The sequence below is a fragment of the Acanthochromis polyacanthus genome, chromosome 4 (assembly GCF_021347895.1).
Source record: "Acanthochromis polyacanthus isolate Apoly-LR-REF ecotype Palm Island chromosome 4, KAUST_Apoly_ChrSc, whole genome shotgun sequence".
NCBI classification, from domain to species: Eukaryota; Metazoa; Chordata; class Actinopteri; family Pomacentridae; genus Acanthochromis; species Acanthochromis polyacanthus.
The window spans coordinates 12,929,431-12,948,930 of NC_067116.1; the positions used below are offsets into that span (position 1 = coordinate 12,929,431).

General features: G+C 39.9%; 1 protein-coding gene across 3 annotated transcripts in view; it reads right to left on the minus strand.

Moving 5' to 3' along the window:
- Positions 1-19,500, minus strand: part of nos1apa (nitric oxide synthase 1 (neuronal) adaptor protein a) — a 265,796-nt gene that overhangs the window by 55,597 nt on the left and 190,699 nt on the right. For all 3 annotated transcript variants that reach the window (XM_022205453.2, XM_051947290.1, XM_051947291.1), the window contains exon 8: positions 17,739-17,900. In XM_022205453.2, the coding sequence (XP_022061145.1) occupies positions 17,739-17,900 (162 nt within the window). The remainder of the gene's footprint in view (positions 1-17,738; positions 17,901-19,500) is intronic.

Sequence of the window (19,500 nt, forward strand, 5' to 3'; positions counted from 1 at the left end):
CTGCTCAGCACAATAACCACGGCAGTTCGGCCAATGCAAACAAAGTCTTTTATTCACCACACCGTCTCAATGTAAATAAAACAGTCTCTCTTCCTTGCCCGGCGCTACACCGGACCTCGTCCGGTAAACAGTCTCAACGTCTGCCGGCTCTCCGCCGGTAAACAGTCTCGGCGTCAGCCGGCTCTCCACAGGATCTCGTTCGGTAAGCTGCCCGCTCCACCGGACCTCGTCCTGTCCGCTGTTCTCCGCTCGTCCGTTCCCCCGTCCTCTCTGTCCGTCTGTCTTTTGTCCTCTGCTTCAGTCTGTTACTGCCGAGAGAATCAGGTGAGTCTAATTGGTGCCAGCTGCGCTAATTAACCTGACGCTGCTTCCACACACTCTCCTCCACACCTCTCCCCTCTGCAGCTGAGCTCTCCCACGCCCATCGCCACAGACGCCAATAGTGCGCGGTGCAGTATATGCCAAAGCGGGTGGTAAACTCCATCTCAGGCTAAATACCGGCACGAGACCGATAGTCGACAAGTACCTGAAGGGAAAGTTGACAAGAACTTTGAAGAGAGAGTTCAAGAGGGCGTGAAACCGTTAAGAGGTAAACGGGTGGGGTCCGCGCAGTCCGCCCGGGGTATTCAACTCGGCGGGTCAGGGGCGGCCGCTCGGTGCGGGAGGATCCCCTCGCGGGACCTCTCGCCGGGTGCGGGCCGTCCCCCGCCAGGCGCATTTCCTCCGTGGCGGTGCGCCGCGACCGGCTCCGGGTCGGCCAGGAAGGGTCCGGGGGGCGAAGGTGGCTCAGTATGTACTGAACTGTACATTGCTTGCAAATGTTCTTTTGCACTGGAAATCACTGGAAAATTAAACTCAAGATGTGAAAAGTAATGTGGAATACAATTATCATTCTGTTAGAGTATATATTGTAAAACTGGTATCGAAAAAAGTATCGTTTAGGAACCGGTATCGAAGTGAAGGTATCGGAATTGGTACCAGTATCGAAACTTTTAGATTGATACCCAGCCCTAGCCATGACCTGAACTGTTCTGTGCTGACAAAATGATTACTCAACTGATCTTTTCAGCACCACAGTGTGTTCAGGTCACTCTTAAAAGGTTTGGATTTCAAGTGTATATATATTCATAAGTACTTAATGAAACATAACGGATTCCGTTTGAAACACAAGCTTTTCTTATTTGATTTCTTGTGCCTAAGGTTGTGTTTTTAAAACTAAAAGAAAACTGTCCATCCACAATATGCTGTTACTCCTTTTTTTTTTAAAAAACGCTTCTTCCACATTTCTTTTCTCTCATCTCTCCGTTTTGTCCCCTCATTTATTCCATCCACCTACTTTTCTGTCATAGACTGAGGACTCTTGTCAATGCTTTCCTCTGATGAAGCCTCATCATTTCCTCCCTCATTCTAATGAGGAACCAGTGAGGTGGAGAGACACAAAATGGAGTCACAATTCACAGCTTCCATTCCTCCTCCTCTCCCACATCTACTCGCCAGTCATAGAAACAAGTGTAGAGGAGGACGGTCATCTGCTTCCATTATCCTTGCACTTATCAACAAATAGAGGTGATTCCAGATTGTGTTCAGGCCTCTGCAGACCTCATTTGTAAACACTGACACCCTGATGATACTTTGGTGGTGTAATTTACAGCGCAAAGGACCACATCCTGAGCAATGGAGGAGAGGAGCTTGACTCTGGCATATGCTGCCCTGCTGACAACTCTAATGGCACATCAGCCACTCCTCCATGGTTTATACTGAGGCCTTGGATCCAAGTGTCACATTTGTCCTGGCGCTGTCCGTGTTAAATGTCTCACTGAGCTGCAGTGGCTGCCAAAAGGGCACTGAATAATTCCATGCAGAAATGGCACTGAACAAATATGATAAGAAAATGCCCAAGCTTTGTAAAGAAAAAACATTTTCTTTACAAAGCTTGCTGATATCTGATCAAAAACAGCACAATGTTTCATTCTGAAACAGCTCCACAAGGTTACATTTGGCTTTATTCAGCAAATTCTGTGGTCCTGTGGTCCTTCAGATAAAATATAGAAGCAGAATGAAAAGCTGATAAGATGAGAGATAATAAGCCATGAGCTATTACAGCTGGACCTCTATGATTATTTCCTTTTGTCCACTAGTTATTCTATGTATCTGTTGACCTGCATTTCCCTCCACCTGCTTCTTCCTCAACCTAAACGGGAAAATCCACTTAATTCATAAATGCATGCAATATTTAGTGACGCTTTTCACTCAATATAAAAGAAATTCTCCTGTTTTATGATTGTCTGTCAAAGACATCAAGTGATGAAAAATTGATCTGTTGGTCCATAATTATTTTTACTACAGTTCCTGTTTATGTTTCTGGAGTCAAAATATGTTGGATTTATTCTTGGAAAAACTACTGAGTTGAATCAGTCAATAATTAGCTGAAAATGTTCAAAACACCATTTGAAAGTTTGGGGTCACTTAGAAATGTCCTTATTTTTGAAAGAAAAGCAGTTTTTTTTTCAACCAAGATAACATTAAATGAATCATAAATCCAGTCTAGACATTGTTATTGTGGTAAATGACTATTCTAGCTGAAAATGGCTGTTTTTTTTAATGGAGTATCTATGATTAGAAAACCTTTGTGCAATTATGTAAGTGCAGAACATTAAATTGTCTGGCTGACCCTAATCTTTTGAACGGTAGTGTATAAGGAAACGTCTTCATTAAATGTTTCCTAACAAATAATTGGACATAGTTTCAAGGGTATCTCAAGAATGTGACATGCTACATATATAGCTGCCCTGTACTAAAAATGACATTTCGAGACAACTAAACTGCTTCTCAAAAGATAATTGAGAGAAATGTATTTTCTGCTGTATTACACCTGTTGGTGACGTATTACAAATCTGGGAAACAAGGAGTAAAATGAAAGATCTTCATTTGGCTTTTTTGGCTGTTGTCAGTCTCAGAGACAGCAGGAAAGTGGTACGCTGTGGAGAACACAGCTGCTTTTGTCAAAAGCTGAGGGACAATAAATGACAAACTTCCTCCCTGAAGCATTTTGGTTTAGCTGCTGTCTGTGACAATTTGTCAACCCATATGAACTGAAACTTGTTGTGGTTTGTACATAAAAAGCAAAAAATATAGCAAGGTTGTGACCTGGTACTGTCACACGGCTCTATTGTAGAAATTTATTCCACCTGACCTCAGACAAATTCCTACAATACTCCCTGTGCTGTGACATCGAGATGGGGGCTCATCCTGGATCTGAATTCAGCAGATATGGTAAGAATCACAAAGCCTTGGCAAAGGAGCATAATCTTTGAGGGAAAAATGGCCTCCAGATGGTTAAGGTGCATAACACATACCCTTGTGTCCTGTCTCCGATTACACTATCCTGTCTGATAAAGAAAACAAAAATCATATTTTTATTATTCTGTAAAGGATTTTGCAGAATGCATGCATAATAGCATACAACAAACTGTCAGAAAGCAAAATGTTTCCAGTTAAAGGAAAAGCAAAGCTAGAGATCTGTCATTTTCTCACTAAGGTATTTATTATGTACTGCAACTGTTGTTATACCTCTACTTTCCACACCATTTAATTCATTTTGTTTGGCTCTGTACAACAAGATTGTATTAAGATAAACACAACTTCATTCCTCTTTCATCACGCTTTTTGTCCCAATACACAGAATGCCTATTTGAGTAATTACAGAGTTATCAAGTGAGAAAAAAATACATGATAGATGGAAAAATGGGCTGAATTGTTGTAAAAATACAAAGCCTACAATAGAGAGACAATTTTCTCAGATTTCTTTGCTGCAGGATGCAACTTTCTCAGTGTGGATTTAGGACAGAACTGTGGTATTTAACTGTTCTAATTTTATATAAATGAACAAATAATTTGGCATGCCTTTGGATTACAGTGCAAATGAACAAAACATCAAGAATGGACACACTTAGACAGTATGGCAGAAAGACAACTCATTTGTCAATCACAACTGACTATTTGGGAAGTAATGATGCTCCTGTTCTTTTTCAAACTTGAAGAAAAAAGAACGAAAACCTGTAACTAAAAGTGGAACCCAGACAAAGAGCCAATTAAAAGGTGCACCACTTGTGTTTCTGTGTTGTGGTCCCTTGGTAGCAAGTCTGCTGCTACCCAATGCTTTCTGCTCTCTAATCTGAGTGTCGTGAAATTGAAGGAGCTTCAAGCACCTGAAATGACTCTTTAAAGCTCTAATTAGGCAGTGGCATCTCTCTGCCTTTTTATTGCTTTCATTGTTCAAAATTATTCCTCAGCAGAACAGTACCCAAGGACAGTTCTGATCTTCCTAATTCCTTCTCTCACTACATTTCTTAGCCTAGTTTCCTTCCATCCGTTCTTCAGTAAAATGTAAAAACCATCTGTTTATAACTAATGCCAACATAACATACAGAAATAAAGATATTCTATTCAGCTGTCAGTTTTGCTTCACTCTGTCCCTATTTCACACATCAGTGAATCATTTCATTCAGTGCATGAAAGCTTTCTTGTTTGCTGCTTGATCACCAGAGCTCATGTATAAAGCCACTTATAAGTCAAATGTTGGTTTGAAGTGTGTAAAAACTGTAAAAGAAATGACACAGGTTTCCGTTATTTTTGAGTCTGTGCCATGAGAAATGTTCCCAAGTCATCAGAATCAATCTCAGTTTGGTTGGTTAGGACTGACCAGCAGAGGTATACACTACACGCTTTACATGCACTACTGGTTAAAAAGTATCAGAACTCTAGTTTTTATTGAAATTCAAGTAGCTTAAGTCCAATGAATAGCTGGAAATGGTACGAAAGTAAGTGGTGAACTGCCAGAGGTTAAAAAAAAAAGCTCTCTTGACTCTGAGAGTGAACAGCTTGGTGATAGGCGGATCACAAGACAAGAGCTTCAAGCACAGCTTAATAGTGGTCGCAGTAAGAAGTCTCAGTTTCAACTGTGGAGAGAAGACTTGGAGTTGCAGGCTTGACAGGTTGAGTTGCAGTAATAAAGCCATTGCTCAGATGTCAGAATAAGAAAAAGAGGCTTGTCTTGGCTATGAAACACTGCCAATGGACTACTGAAGACTGGAAGAAGGTATTATGTATTGATGAATCAAAATTTGAAATCTTTGATTCATCACACAGAACTTTCGTACGCCTTCGATTAGGAGAATGGATGGTTCCTCAGTGTGTGACAGCAAGTGTCAAACCTGGAGGAAGAAGCGTGATGGTCGGTGACTTGAACAGAGTAAGAGGTACCCTGAACCAAAACAGCTACCAGAGCATTCTGCAGTGCCATGCAGTACCTTCTGGTATGTTCCTAGTTGGTCAGGGCTTCATCCTACAGCAAGATAATGACCCAAAACATAAGTTCAAGCCATGCCAGAAGTACCTTAGGAAAAAAGAACAAGATGGTAAGCTTGAAAATATGGAGCGGCCAGTACAGTCTCCAAATTTAAACCTCATGGAGCTGGTTTGGGATGAACTGGACAGAAGAGTGAAAGCAAAGCAACCTACAAGTGCCACACATTTATGGAAAGGTTTGCAACAGAGTTGGGAACAATTTTCCGAAGAATATTTGATTTCCATTGTGGAAAGAATGCCATGAGTGTGTTCAGCTGTTATATCTGCCAAAGATGGCAACTTTGAGGAGTCAAAAGTTTAGAATACATTCTGGTGTCTAAATAGTTGTTTTTTAAAACTTCATTAGTTTATTTGTTCTTTGCTTTCATTCCAGAGTACAATGAGACACTAACATGCATAATTTCCAATAAGAAATTCGAAAAATTGGGGTCCTCAAAAAATTTTGACCCATAGTATATTTTGGAAATTTATAAGATAAAAAGCTAAGCAAAGATAGAAGACCTATCCAGTCTCCCACAGTTCTGCAATTACAATAGTTGGACAGTAGTTTAAGGGAAACACCTCTGTTAGATTTCCACATGCAAGCAAATGAGCTACATTGAAGCATACATGATCCTGAACCAAAACTAAGGTGTCACTGAGGTTGAAAGTTAAGAATCTCCTTTGTTTAAAATGACTTTCAGTTTTTGCAGAACCTCTTAAGTTTTATAGTTTGTTTGTTTTACTAAAGAGTTTTACTTTGGAAACATAAATCAAAGTTGAGAACACCTCTTGAAACCCCTCTTAGTAATGAACAACATTTTAGCTTTGTAATTGTTTGGAAAGTTAAAAAAAAAAAAAAAATAGAGGAATCAGTTATAATGAGAACTGAAGGCCAAGAGGACTTCATCAAAAGACTGCAAGAGCTACTTACAGAAACTAAAACCTGAACATAAAGTTGAATAGAAATCCCATACACTACCACAGAAAGCACTCTGCAAAACCACTACAGTAAAGAGTACTTCATACTAAAATACTAAATAATAAGAACAAAAGAAGAACATAAAAAAAAATCACAACCACGTGGATTACCTTCTAATTTTACAAAAATGTAGAAACTGGAAGATAAGACTGTTTAAATGATACCATTTCCCTTTCAGACAAGATTGGAAAACAGTGACAGTGACTCAGTGTAAGAGGATTATGACTGTTGGTTGTGTGCTACGACTCCACAGGGTTAGTAGCTGTGGATGTACTCTTCACACTGGATTATCATCATTGCCATGCCTGCCCACGCCAGGTCCCTTTGATGTGAAAATGTTTGAAACCCATCCAACAGTGGTTCGTCTCTGTTTTTATCTCATTTTGGGAGGGCTGAAGGGGAAATGATCATTTTGCTGGTGTAATGACAAAGAAACCATTAGAAATGCACCTATAGTTGTAACATGTGTAAGATGGCAAGAGTGTGCTTGATGAAGTCAGAATCATTAAAGAGCAAGCAGCAGTGTGGGGGAAAATGATATGTCTGGGCCAGTAGGAGCCTCTTCACCTTTGAGTAGGCTCAGTAGACATGTTATCATCCATTCTGATCATTGATCACCTCATCTGATAATAAGGTTGCCACATTGTTTAACTCAGTGGTTCTCAACCCTGTTCCTCAGGACCCCATGTCCTGCATGTTTTAGATGCTTCCCTGCTCCAACACACCTGATTCAAATGATCAGCTCGTCATCAGGCTTCTGCAGAGGCTTGAGAAACAGGGTTGAGAACCACTGGTTTAACTTACAAAGAGAAACAAAGGCCAGACAACTGAAAGGAAAATGAAAAGAAGATAGGAGAAAGTGATGGAAGAAAGTTTCAAATACAAAAATGTAGGAAAAGTAAGAAGGAATGAATGTGGAAGTTCTGAAGGGAAGATCAGTTTGCAAACTGAAAAGACAATGATACAAAGGTCAGATTCCATTAAGTAATGACAGAGCAGCAGCTGCATCGCAAGGTTTTATCTTGAAACAGATAGCTGCTGTACTCCCTCAATTTCAAGACTTCATTAAACAGCTCCACTTCCACTCATCTCTAAGTGAGCTGTGATTAGTGTTGGCCAGCTCACTAATTTACCTCCATTTACAGTGACCTCCGCTCAGGTTCTGCAGCAAGGTTCAACAACAAGAATATATTTCTAGTTCCTTGGTTGGGCCACAAAGTCACAGGCATTTTCAGCAGCGCAGCAAGGCCACACTGAAAGTAATCCTCTTTTCACCCCTTATGGTAATTTCTTCCGTAATATGCAGGGACAAAAACTCTTTCATACATCACTTTGCAATACAGCTGTTGAGATTGTCAAGCTAAGATCTGAAAAGCACACACAGGTGACAAATGGAAAGGAAATTACAGCTGCAATTATTTCAATTACAGATAAATCTGCAATTTTTTGTCACGTCTTCAGATTTCTCTAGATAGTACTCTAAAACCATACGGTGCTCCATTTACAAATACATATATAAAACAGGTAAAACTGCATATTACGTTAGAGAGACTTTAATCATTGAACACTTGCTACTGTTGCTTGAAAAATGACTGAAACTATTTAGAAATCAATTCCCCAGTTTCAAGAACAGTTTCAAGATTCATTTCCTTTTGATCAAAGGAAATCAATTAATAGAGCTAACGGTGCAGGTCTAAAGACAAAAAAATCAATAAATAAGTTGAGAAATATAACAAATGCAGTTGCTCTCGTTAACTTGTCACCCATCTGTATAGCAAAACAGATTAAAAAAGAGATATGAAGTAGTGCCTGTTCACTGGAGCTGTAAATCAATTTCCGATTGATAAGGCAGATTTTATAAGGTCGGCGAACACAGGTTACAAAAGAAAAACACAAAAGTATATATGAGTAAAAATTTAAAAACTAAAACTGTTCACTATGTGTAATGTTGGAAACAGATGACATCTAAAGTCATTAGGTACTTTTAGCTACATTTATGTATGTAACAAAGCTCAGTGCTGTGCCAAAATTCATATTCCTCAAGTTTTCCTTTCTTCTGTATGGCTGTTTTGTCATGGTACGACAACATTAAGCACTCAAGCCTGACAACTCAGTGCGGACTTGCTGTTTGAGATACTAAAAACATACACAAGTGCAGTATCTGCCTCAAACATAACTAAGTAGGTTACCTTGTCATCCAGTCAAATGTTTGAAACAAATAGTTACAGCAAACCCAGAAAGTGAGCACTGTCATTTTATTTTCTGGAGTGAAGCTGAGGCAAAGACACCAGGGACAGCCATTTTGTTTTGAACAGTAAACAGGTTTGAAACTCTAAGGAACACAAAATACACACACACACACACACACACACACACACACACACACACACACACACACACACACACACACACACACACACACACACACACACACACACACACACACACACACAAATATAGATGTACAAGTATGCGCACACATACATTTTCATGCAGACTGACGTGTCAAACAAGTAATCTTCATCTATAATGTGTATTATCTGGGCAGAACTAATCAGCTTATTATTTTCTACTGTTTGACCTTCAGTGCTGGACTCAGCTCTCCTTCCTCATTACAGCTGGCTAGAAGTAGCCCCAGGCAAGTGTACTCTTACCTGTCAGATGGGGTTTGTGTGGAAGAGTGAGGGAGAAAGTCAGAAGGAGCATCTATTTTTTCTTGGCCACTGTGAGCCCACAATTACTCCCTTTCTTAATAAACTCTTGGTTGTTAACTATGGTTGATCCTCATGAGATTCACTTCAACACTCTCATTCTCTACTTTTTACATCACTTGTAAAAAGTAGAGAGTGTGTGAGCCTGCGTGACAATGTGTGTGTTTTGAATTTTTCCAAAAATCTCTACCCATGAAGAAAAACCGAAAAACTACATGTAAGTATGCGAGTGCACTTGAATGTTAATATTCATGTGACTGTAAGTGTAGCCTGAACACTGAAGACAACAGTCTCAGTCCAATTCCTAACTTTTTTGAAAAGACTTGGTACTCTTAGTGCTGCATCTGACAAATCTTTAGTTTTGATTAATCTGTTTATTGTTGCTAAACTGATTTAACCCTTAGAGCCCGACAGGTGCATTTTACAAAGAAATACTAATATCTTTTAAATTAAATTGCTCCTAAAGTATTTATAGCAGTGAGGTGTAGTGCACATGAAATTAAATTGTATAACTTGATCTTTCCGATAATGTCAGTTGCTTGTCAGTGCAACAAAGTGTCCTGGGAAAAATATGTTAAAATAATTTAGAATGCATCAAATCATACTACACATGCACTCTGCATCCATCTCCATATTTGTGTCTCTTGCTTGACTTACTCCTGAACTGCACTGATTTGGTAATATCTATCTATCTGCAGTGTAACATGGTTTGATCATCACAAGAAACAGTCCAACAAAGGCTTTATGTGCTTGATACATGTTTGGACATACTGAGGTAATAATGTTACAAAGACAGTCTTAACTTCTGCAAAGTAATTTCTGAACTCATTTTCACACTCCTGCTTCTTGGCTAAATAATTTCTGATCATTTTATAATGTAACACATATCAAAACGAGAAAAGCACTCAGAGAGCGTAGTATTCCTGTTTATTTGTGACAGTTGAAATCTTTAAAAAATGTGTAGGTCAGTAGCGGTGGATTTGTAGTAGGATCGCAATCATGTGATCGTCAGCAGGCAGCAGACGTAGTGTTCACTTGTTGTCATAGTTACACTGATGCTGTGCCGCCTTCTCACAATGATACAGAAATCTTTAACACATCCGTGGATCCAGACTATAAGTCGCATCACTGCCAAAATCTAATCACTTGGTCCTTGTGTCATTTCTGACCTTCCCTGAAAATTTCATCCAAATCCGTTGGTCTGTTTTTGAGTAATGTTGCTAACAGGCAAACAGACAAACAAACCAACGCCGATTGCCACATAACTCCACTGCGTTTCTTGGTGGACTGACAAACCGCAGAACTCTGCTTTCTGATGACATGAGTTGTTTCTCTGAGTAATAATGAGCAATCTAGTTTTGAAATTGAAGCAAATGTCTGGATTATCTTCAACAGAGACACAGTGGGCTGGGACCTGGAAATCTAGAAAATTTGACCCCCTCCAAATTGCTTTTATTTTTGTTTTTCCTACAGTAGAATAAAAATCCAGTTCAACAAAAAAAAAATAAAAATCAAGTCAAACGGTCTATTCTTTAAAAAGTTAGGCCAGTAAAAAAATTGATATTTGAGCTTTTCATTCTATTTCTTTTTGAGAAATTAATAATTTTTACCTGAGATTTTAACAATATTCAGGTTTACCTGCTCCAAATTTTCTTAATTGCTTAAATTTAGAAGATTTCTGCAAAGTTTGAAAAAATATAGTCAATTTTCACTTTTTTTTCTGAGACTATTTTCATGTACCACCCAGAATATTTTCACTTGCCATAAGCCAGATATGGGAAAGTATATATTTTCTGAAAGAATAGGATGTCAGGTGTTGAAAAATACAAGTGTCAGAAAATCTGGCTTATGGCAACTCTCACAGATCAAATTTTACTGAAGAAGGTCTAAGTTCCCCTGTGTGGACCTTCGGCATCAATTTAGGGCAGATTTCATTAAAAATCTCCCTGCAGCCTTAACTTTTTAATATAATTTAAAGATATCTTTTTAGATGTATTCCCAAGTATATTGCGGTTGAAATGAGCCCTCAATCACTACCAGGGGATGATTTTCAGCCAAGATATTACATTTTTTCCAAAAAATAAGCCGAGTAGCCCACTGTGAGAGAGCCAACAGTACATGCCAATATGTATGAAAAATAAACACAGAATAACAGGTATGATTTTCTTTACTGCACATATGACGTCACCTGTAAGCAAACAGCCAGTGGCTCTCCTTGACTTTGGGGGCTCAAGGTAACATATCCATTACACGCCCTTTGTTGAAAGTGGGGACCAAACATTCACCTGGTTTGTCACCTTTGTATGGAGGCAGCTGTGTGTAAACAATTACACAAATAATGATGACGTCGGGCATTAAGCACATATTTTTCCTATTTTAAGAGTCACAGTGAACCTTTGGCATCATTGAGAAAAACACTTCTGCCAGTAGTTTAATGCACAGACATACAGTAGCTGCATATGACTATGAGTTATGGGCAATTTGGTCAGAGACGACTTTCATTTTAAACCTCTCAGACTGTTTCATCCACCTCGAGAAGCAAAAGTGGTCGATCTATCTAGCATTTCACAAAAGAAAAAAACAAATCAATTTTGTGGAGCAGATTTCTGACTTTATTTTCTGCTTTGTTATCATATTACTTATTTTGCACACCTTCAGCTATATCTTGTGACAATCAGATTCTGAGCCCCAGTTGGAGAACCAAAGATTTAATGGGTTGTAAGTTTGCATGCCTACTGACCAAACAATTATTCAGATTACAACTTAAGCACAACTACTGTGTAAATAGATAGTAGACAACAGCAGTACACACAGCCGGAAGCCATAAAAGAAACAAACTGCAGAGTGAATAGAAACTAATTTCGATGCAGTGTGGAAGAGAGTTGTTAGAGAAGCTCAGACAAGTTAGCGCCGCTGGGGAAACCTTGCTAAATGGCAAAAGTGTCAAGGTAAGACACCCACCTTAGCATAGAACACAGTCATTTGAAAAGTTTCACATTATGTGAAATACTTCCTTTCATGTGCCAAAGCAGTTTTAACTCATTAAAAAAATCGCCACCAGTGTCTCTGGAAGTGGGCAGTGACCTCTGGCTTCATCAGTGTATAATTAATGGCATTTATGTATGGCCACGTTAGATCTGAATCTGTGAGCTGTCAGTTGTGGCAGTAGTCTATTTAGCATCATTCAGGTTAAGACAAGGGAATAGCTGAGTTCAGTGTGAGCAGACGGTTTAATCGGGACCCTTGTATCCTTCTCTGGAAGCCATGAGACCTCAGTATTTAACTATCGGGACACTTTCGGTCAGGAATGTGTGTGTCTAAGCATGCATGAGAAATCAAGCATGTTGGCAAAGTCAAATTTTACAGTCTCAAGGCCCTTTACAAGCAGGCTGAAACACTGAATGTAAATGTATATGTATGTATATGTGCATGTATTGATCCTAAAAAGCCCAGAGTCATTGTTGTATCTTTGCAGTTTTTTTTTTCTCTCAAATCCTTGACTCTTTTTAAATGATTGCATGCTTTGTTAAGCAATGGTCAATTCTGTTAGTAAATATATAAAGAGCTTTTGTGTGTGTGTGTGTGCGTGTGTGTGTGTGTGGGGGGGTAGTCAGGTGCTGGCTATACTTGTGGGGACCAAATGTCCTCACAACTGTCGGAAATCCGAAAACTATGTCACTTGTGGGGACCTCATTTCAGTCCCCACAAGTTTAAACAATGTTTTCTTGGCCATGTTGTTGTTACTGAAAAAAAGTAAAAGTGCAAAAACGTTTCTTTATGGTTAGGCATTGTTGTGGTCTGGGTTAAGGTTAGGGTTAGGGTAAGGGTTAGGGGTTAGGTATGAATGGGAGTCAATGGTATGTCCCTACAATGATAGAAAAACATAGTGTGTGTGTGTGTGTGTGTGTGTGTGTGTGTGTGTGTGTGTGTGTGTGTGTGTGTGTGTGTGTGTGTGTGTGTGTGTGTGTGTGTGTGTGTGTGTGTGTGTGGACCAGACTCTTGCTGCCTGCATATCTGCACACTGAATAGGTGACATGGATGGATGGATGGATGATGAAAGACAAAGCTGTGGAATGTGACTGCTTTGGGTTTTGCTCACCAGTGAGTCAATACTTTGGTGTATATTCATATTTTATGAGCCCATGCTCAGGCATTTATCTTGTATTTGAGATTTATGTGCTTTTGAAGTGCCAAAAAACATCTGAGTGATCACAGCAGTATACAACAGATTTTTTTCCTGTACATTTTCTGGTTAGCTGCAAGACTGTTCGTTTAGACCACACCTGTCTAACTAAAGTGCCTATTTCCAGTCCACATGGATATTATACATCCAGTAATGGATCGGGCAGATATGGCATAATTGAGATATCTGGGTCCAATAAAGTGTGTCAGTCAACCATTATTTTCTCTGCCACAATACATCCATCCATTATCTATACACCGCTTAATCCTTATCAGGGTTGCAGGGGGCTGGAGTCTGTCCCAGCTGACTTAGGGTGAAGGCAAGGGACACCCTGGACAGGTCACCAGTCTATCACAGGGCTACATATAGAGACAAACTAATTTAGAGTTACCAACTAACCTCAGCATGTTTTTGGACTGTGGGAGGAAGCCGGAGAAACTGGAGAAAACCCACACATGCAAAGGGAGAACATGCAAACTCCACACAGAAATATCTCAGGAAGGCAGGAACGTGAACCGGAGATCTTCTAGCTACAAAGTGAAAGGTCTAACCACCAAGCCACTGTGCAGCCTGCCACAATCCAATGTTGAAATATTTAAACTCAAATCATAGAAAGTCACTGCCATGTTCTGTTTCTGTATGTAGACAAAGGTGAATTTGTTTATCTAGACCATGTCTTAAATTAATTGAGATGGAGGTACAGAATACGAAGTTAGGAAAGACCCTGAGTACAATGTCCTGGTGGAACAGACTATTTGCCTAAAGATCATTTTATGTGTATGTACTTTGGGAACAAAAAGTAAACTTATTTTCTGGAATCATAGTTGGCTTTGTTTGTACTACAATGAACCCAGAGTTTTTATCTCCTGTTTAATTTCAGACATTGCCACAATGAATGCAGGTGCCACAAAAAACAATGCCATGGATGAATGAGCCAAGCATAACACTGCTGTCACTGTTTTTCAATTAAATGAAGTAATAGCAGAAACAAAGAACAAAAGCCACTGTAAGAGATCCCAAAGCAGTCAAGGTTTAAGTCTCATTCATTGTGTCAATGATCATCACTTCAATGAAAACATGTACTCTTAATACACGTACTTCAATTCTAAGAATTCTCTCTCTCTCTCTCTCTCTCTCTCTCTCTCTCTCTCTCTCTCTCTCTCTCTCTCTCTCTCTCTCTCTCTCTCTCTCTCTCCTCTCTCTCTCTCTCTCTCTCTCTCTCTCTCTCTCTCTCTCTCTCTCTCTCTCTCTCTCTCTCTCTCTCTCTCTCTCTCTCTCTCTCTCTCTCTCTCTCTCTCTCTCTCTCTCTCTCTCTCTCTCTCTCTCTCTATATATATATATATATATATATATATATATATATATATGGACAGTGCCTTGCGAAAGTATTCGACCCCTTGAACTTTTCAAACTTTCGCCACATTTCAGGCTTCAAACATGAAGATAGAAAATTTTAATTTTTTGTCAAGAATCAACAACAATTGGGACACAATCGTGAAGTGGAATGAAATTTATTGGATATTTTATACTTTTTTAACAAATAAAAAACTGAAAAGTGGGGCGTGCAATATTATTCGGCCCCTTTACTTTCAGTGCAGCAAACTCACTCCAGAAGTTCAGTGAGGATCTCTGAATGATCCAATGTAATCAAGTCTCCGTATAAATGCACCTGCTCTGTGATAGTCTCAGGGTTCTGTTTAAAGTGCAGAGAGCATCATGAAGACCAAGGAACACACCAGGCAGGTCCCAGATACTGTTGTGGAGAAGTTTAAAGCCGGATTTGGATACAAAAAGATTTCCCAAGCTTTTAACATCTCAAGGAGCACTGTGCAAGCAATCATATTGAAATGGAAGGAGTATCAGACCACTGCAAATCTACCAAGACCCGGCCGTCCCTCTAAACTTTCACCTCCAACAAGGAGAAGACTGATCAGAGATGTAGCCAAGAGGCCCATGATCACTCTGGATGAACTGCAGAGATCTACAGCTGATGTTTGGCGTAAAAGCAACACAGCTCATCACCCTGAACACACCATCCCCACTGTCAAACATGGTGATGGCAGCCTCATGGTTTGGGCCTGCTTTTCTTCAGCAGGGACAGGGAAGATGGTTCAAATTGATGGGAAGATGAATGGAGCCAAATACAGGAGCATTCTGGAAGAAAACCTGTTGGAGTCTGCAAAAGACCTGAGACTGGGACGGAGATTTATCTTCCAACAGGACAATGATCCAAAACATAAAGCCAAATCTACAATGGAATGGTTCACAAATAAATGTATCCAGGTGTTAGAATGGCCAAGTCAAAGTCCAGACCTGAATCCAATCCAGAATCTGTGGGCAGAGCTGAAGACTGCTGTTCACAAACGCTTTCCATCCAACCTCACTGAGCTCGAGCTGTTTTGCAAGGAAGAATGGGCAAGAAATTCAGTCTCTCGATGTGCAAAACTGATAGAGACATACCCCAAGCGACTTGCAGCTGTAATTGCAGCAAAAGGTGGCGCTACAAAGTATTAATGCAAGGGGGCCGAATAATATTGCACACCCCACTTTTCAGGTTTATACACACGTGGACAAAATTGTTGGTACCCCTCAGTTAAAGAAGGAAAAACCCACAATTCTCACTGAAATCACTTGAAACTCACAAAAGTAACAATAAATAAAAATTTATTGAAAATTAAATAATCAAAATCAGCCATCACTTTTGAATTGTTGATTAACATAATTATTTAAAAAAACAAACTAATGAAATAGGGCTGGACAAAAATGATGGTACCCATAACTTAATATTTTGTTGCACAACCTTTTGAGGCAATCACTGCAATTAAACGATTTCTGTATTTGTCAATGAGCGTTCTGCAGCTGTCAACAGGTATTTTGACCCACTCCTCATGAGCAAACAGCTCCAGTTGTCTCAGGTTTGATGGGTGTCTTCTCCAAATGGCATGTTTCAGCTCCTTCCACATATGTTCAATGGGATTCAGATCTGGGCTCATAGAAGGCCACTTTAGAATAGTCCAACGCTTTTCTCTCAGCCATTCTTGGGTGTTTTTGGCTGTGTGTTTTGGATCGTTGTCCTGTTGGAAGACCCATGACCTGCGACTGAGACCAAGCTTTCTGACACTAGGCAGCACATTTCTCTCCAGAATGCCTTGATAGTCTTCAGATTTCATCGTACCTTGCACACTTTCAAGACACCCTGTGCCAGATGCAGCAAAGCAGCCCCAAAACATTACTGAGCCTCCTCCATGTTTCACCGTAGGGACAGTGTTCTTTTCTTCGTATGCTTGGTTTTTGAGTCTATGAACATAGAGTTGATGTGCCTTACCAAAAAGCTCCAGTTTGGTCTCATCTGTCCAAAGGACATTCTCCCAGAAGCTTTGTGGCTTGTCAACATGCATTTTTGCAAATTCCAGTCTCGCTTTTTTATGAGTTTTTTCAGCAGTGGTGTCCTCCTTGGTCGTCTCCCATGAAGTCCACTTTGGCTCAAACAACGACGAATGGTGCGATCTGACACTGATGTACCTTGGCCTTGGAGTTCACCTTTAATTTCTTTGGAGGTTGCTCTGGGCTCTTTGGATACAATTCGAACGATCCATCTCTTCAATTTGTCATCAATTTTCCTCTTGCGGCCACGTCCAGGGAGGTTGGCTACTGTCCCGTGGGTCTTGAACTTCTGAATAATATGAGCCACTGTTGTCACAGGAACTTCAAGCTGTTTAGAGATGGTCTTATAGCCTTTACCTTTAAGATGTTTGTCTATCATTTTTTTTCGGATGTCCTGGGACAATTCTCTCCTTCGCTTTCTGTTGTCCATGTTCAGTGTGGTACACACCTTTTCACCAAACAGCAGGGTGACTACTTGTCTCCCTTTAAATAGGCAGACTGACTGATTATGAGTTTGGAAACACCTGTGATGTCAATTAAATGACACACCTGAGTTAATCATGTCACTCTGGTCAAATAGTTTTCAATCTTTTATAGAGGTACCATCATTTTTGTCCAGGCCTGTTTCATTAGTTTGTTTTTTTAAATAATTATGTTAATCAACAATTCAAAAGTAATGGCTGTTTTTGATTATTTAATTTTCAATAAATTTTTATTTATTGTTACTTTTGTGAGTTTCAAGTGATTTCAGTGAGAATTGTGGGTTTTTCCTTCTTTAACTGAGGGGTACCAACAATTTTGTCCACGTGTGTATGTGTTAAAAAAGTTTAAAATATCCAATAAATTTCGTTCCACTTCACGATTGTGTCCCACTTGTTGTTGATTCTTGACAAAAAATTAAAATTTTATATCTTTATGTTTGAAGCCTGAAATGTGGCGAAAGGTTGAAAAGTTCAAGGGGGCCAAATACTTTGACAAGGCACTGTATATATATATATATATATATATATATATATATATATTTGAAATTGTATTCAAAACAGTACAGTAGGCATGTCAAAAACCGATTCCAATATTTTAGTTTTTTGGAACCCGGCATTTTTGGATGAATGTGCTTGTTTCGTAAACGCACCTGTGCCACAGCCACTTGTGTTTGCTGCTGTTGCTGCTGGAGCTGCTGCTGAAGCAGTTGAATCTGGTGGTGGACAGACAAGGGGGCACCGGGTGGCAGCGTGCCTGACGCTGGGAGCAGCATCCTCGGGCTGGACAACAGTAGAGAAGCCTCTTCTGAAGCCTGGCAGCAGGGAGAAGGAGAGATCAGGTCAATAACTAGTATTGCAATACAGGTAATAAGTAACTAAGTCAGTAATATTTCTGAGCATGCTCACAAAAACTTGCAGCTCAAGATGCAAACACATGCCAAGGAAGAAATTATTAAAGAATGAATGAATATAATCAGGACAAGCAATTGCATCGATGAAACGCCTTAGAGAACAAGCCACCATCAAAACAAGAATCTGAATTCGAAATGTAGAGTTGCTGATTAGTTGTACCAGTGTGGAATGAATGATGCTGACTGAGAATGCAGATCAGTAGCACTGAAATGCTCCACTCCAGCAATAATGAGCTTTGGGACTCAGTTCTCCTTCTCCTGCCACGTAGCATCCTCATTGTTTCACGGCTTTAGTAACTAGTCATACTTTGAGCCCTCTCCACCCTGTCAAAAACTGTTTTTGTTTTTTGGGTATGCCACCATGGCTAGAATAAAGCATCAACATCTCTGGTATTTGAGGGTAATAACAACTAAGCCAGCAGAATCTGAAAAGAAAAAAGAACCATATATATTTAAAAGACTGCTCCACCAAAGTGTACACTCATATTTTCCTTCCAGTGTTCATTGGATATCAGAATAAAGTGCACACATTTCAGTTGCAGCACACAAGGGCACGGGCCAAATGTCCACCTTAATCCTTAAGTGGCGTGGTCCACAAAAACAGAGTGCTACAAGGTGCGCGGTAAAAAGACAGACGCACCCTCAGACCAGTACTGAGACCTTGAGCATATAGCATGGACCTCTAATACATGTTGTGCCTTCAAGCCATCTAACCAATGACTAACACAAGCCAAGGGTCATGTGAAGCCCCTTTGGTAAGACTGAATAAATTACAGAAGTCTTTTGCCCTGTTTACACTGACTATTTCAAGAGTCTCGTGTCCAAATAAAATACAGACCTGTCCTGAATATAGATCATTCTGTGTATCATAACACAGTGGCTTTTTATAACGACAGTGCTAATGTTGGACAGCTAGCAACTTCTTGCTCCACTAACAAGAACATTTTACATTCTAAAATACAGTCTTTGCTCTGCTGGGTTCTGCTAGTGTCACCTTTGCTCTCCTGTTCATTACCAGGCTGCCAAGTCTGAACCCCGACTGAATCCAAACAAATTCAAAGTCCCCAACAGGGAAATGCAAGGTGCTCCAAAGTGAATGGAACCGTGATGCAGGGTGGGGCCAGCACAGAGTCGACACCTGATTAAATTGATCCTGAACCAGCCTTAAGGAATCTGCGCCAAAACACTTCACCATCTGTCTCTCCTCAAGCACCGTCTGGTAGCACACAGACAATGATGTGTGAATACACACAGACACAGATACACTCTGCATTAGAGGAATACCTGACTGATGGCCTGTCTGAAATGGGTCTTTTAGGTTAATGAGTAGAAATTATCGACATTGACAGGGTGTTTAGTGTCATTATGTAATGAATAGCAGGAAAAATACTGTGGAAAATATGCAAGACAAGACAACAAGAGGAAACATTTTGGTGAAGACTGTAGAGAAACATATAAGATCACAAAAACACATTTTTCTCGAGAAGTGCATCTTTAACAC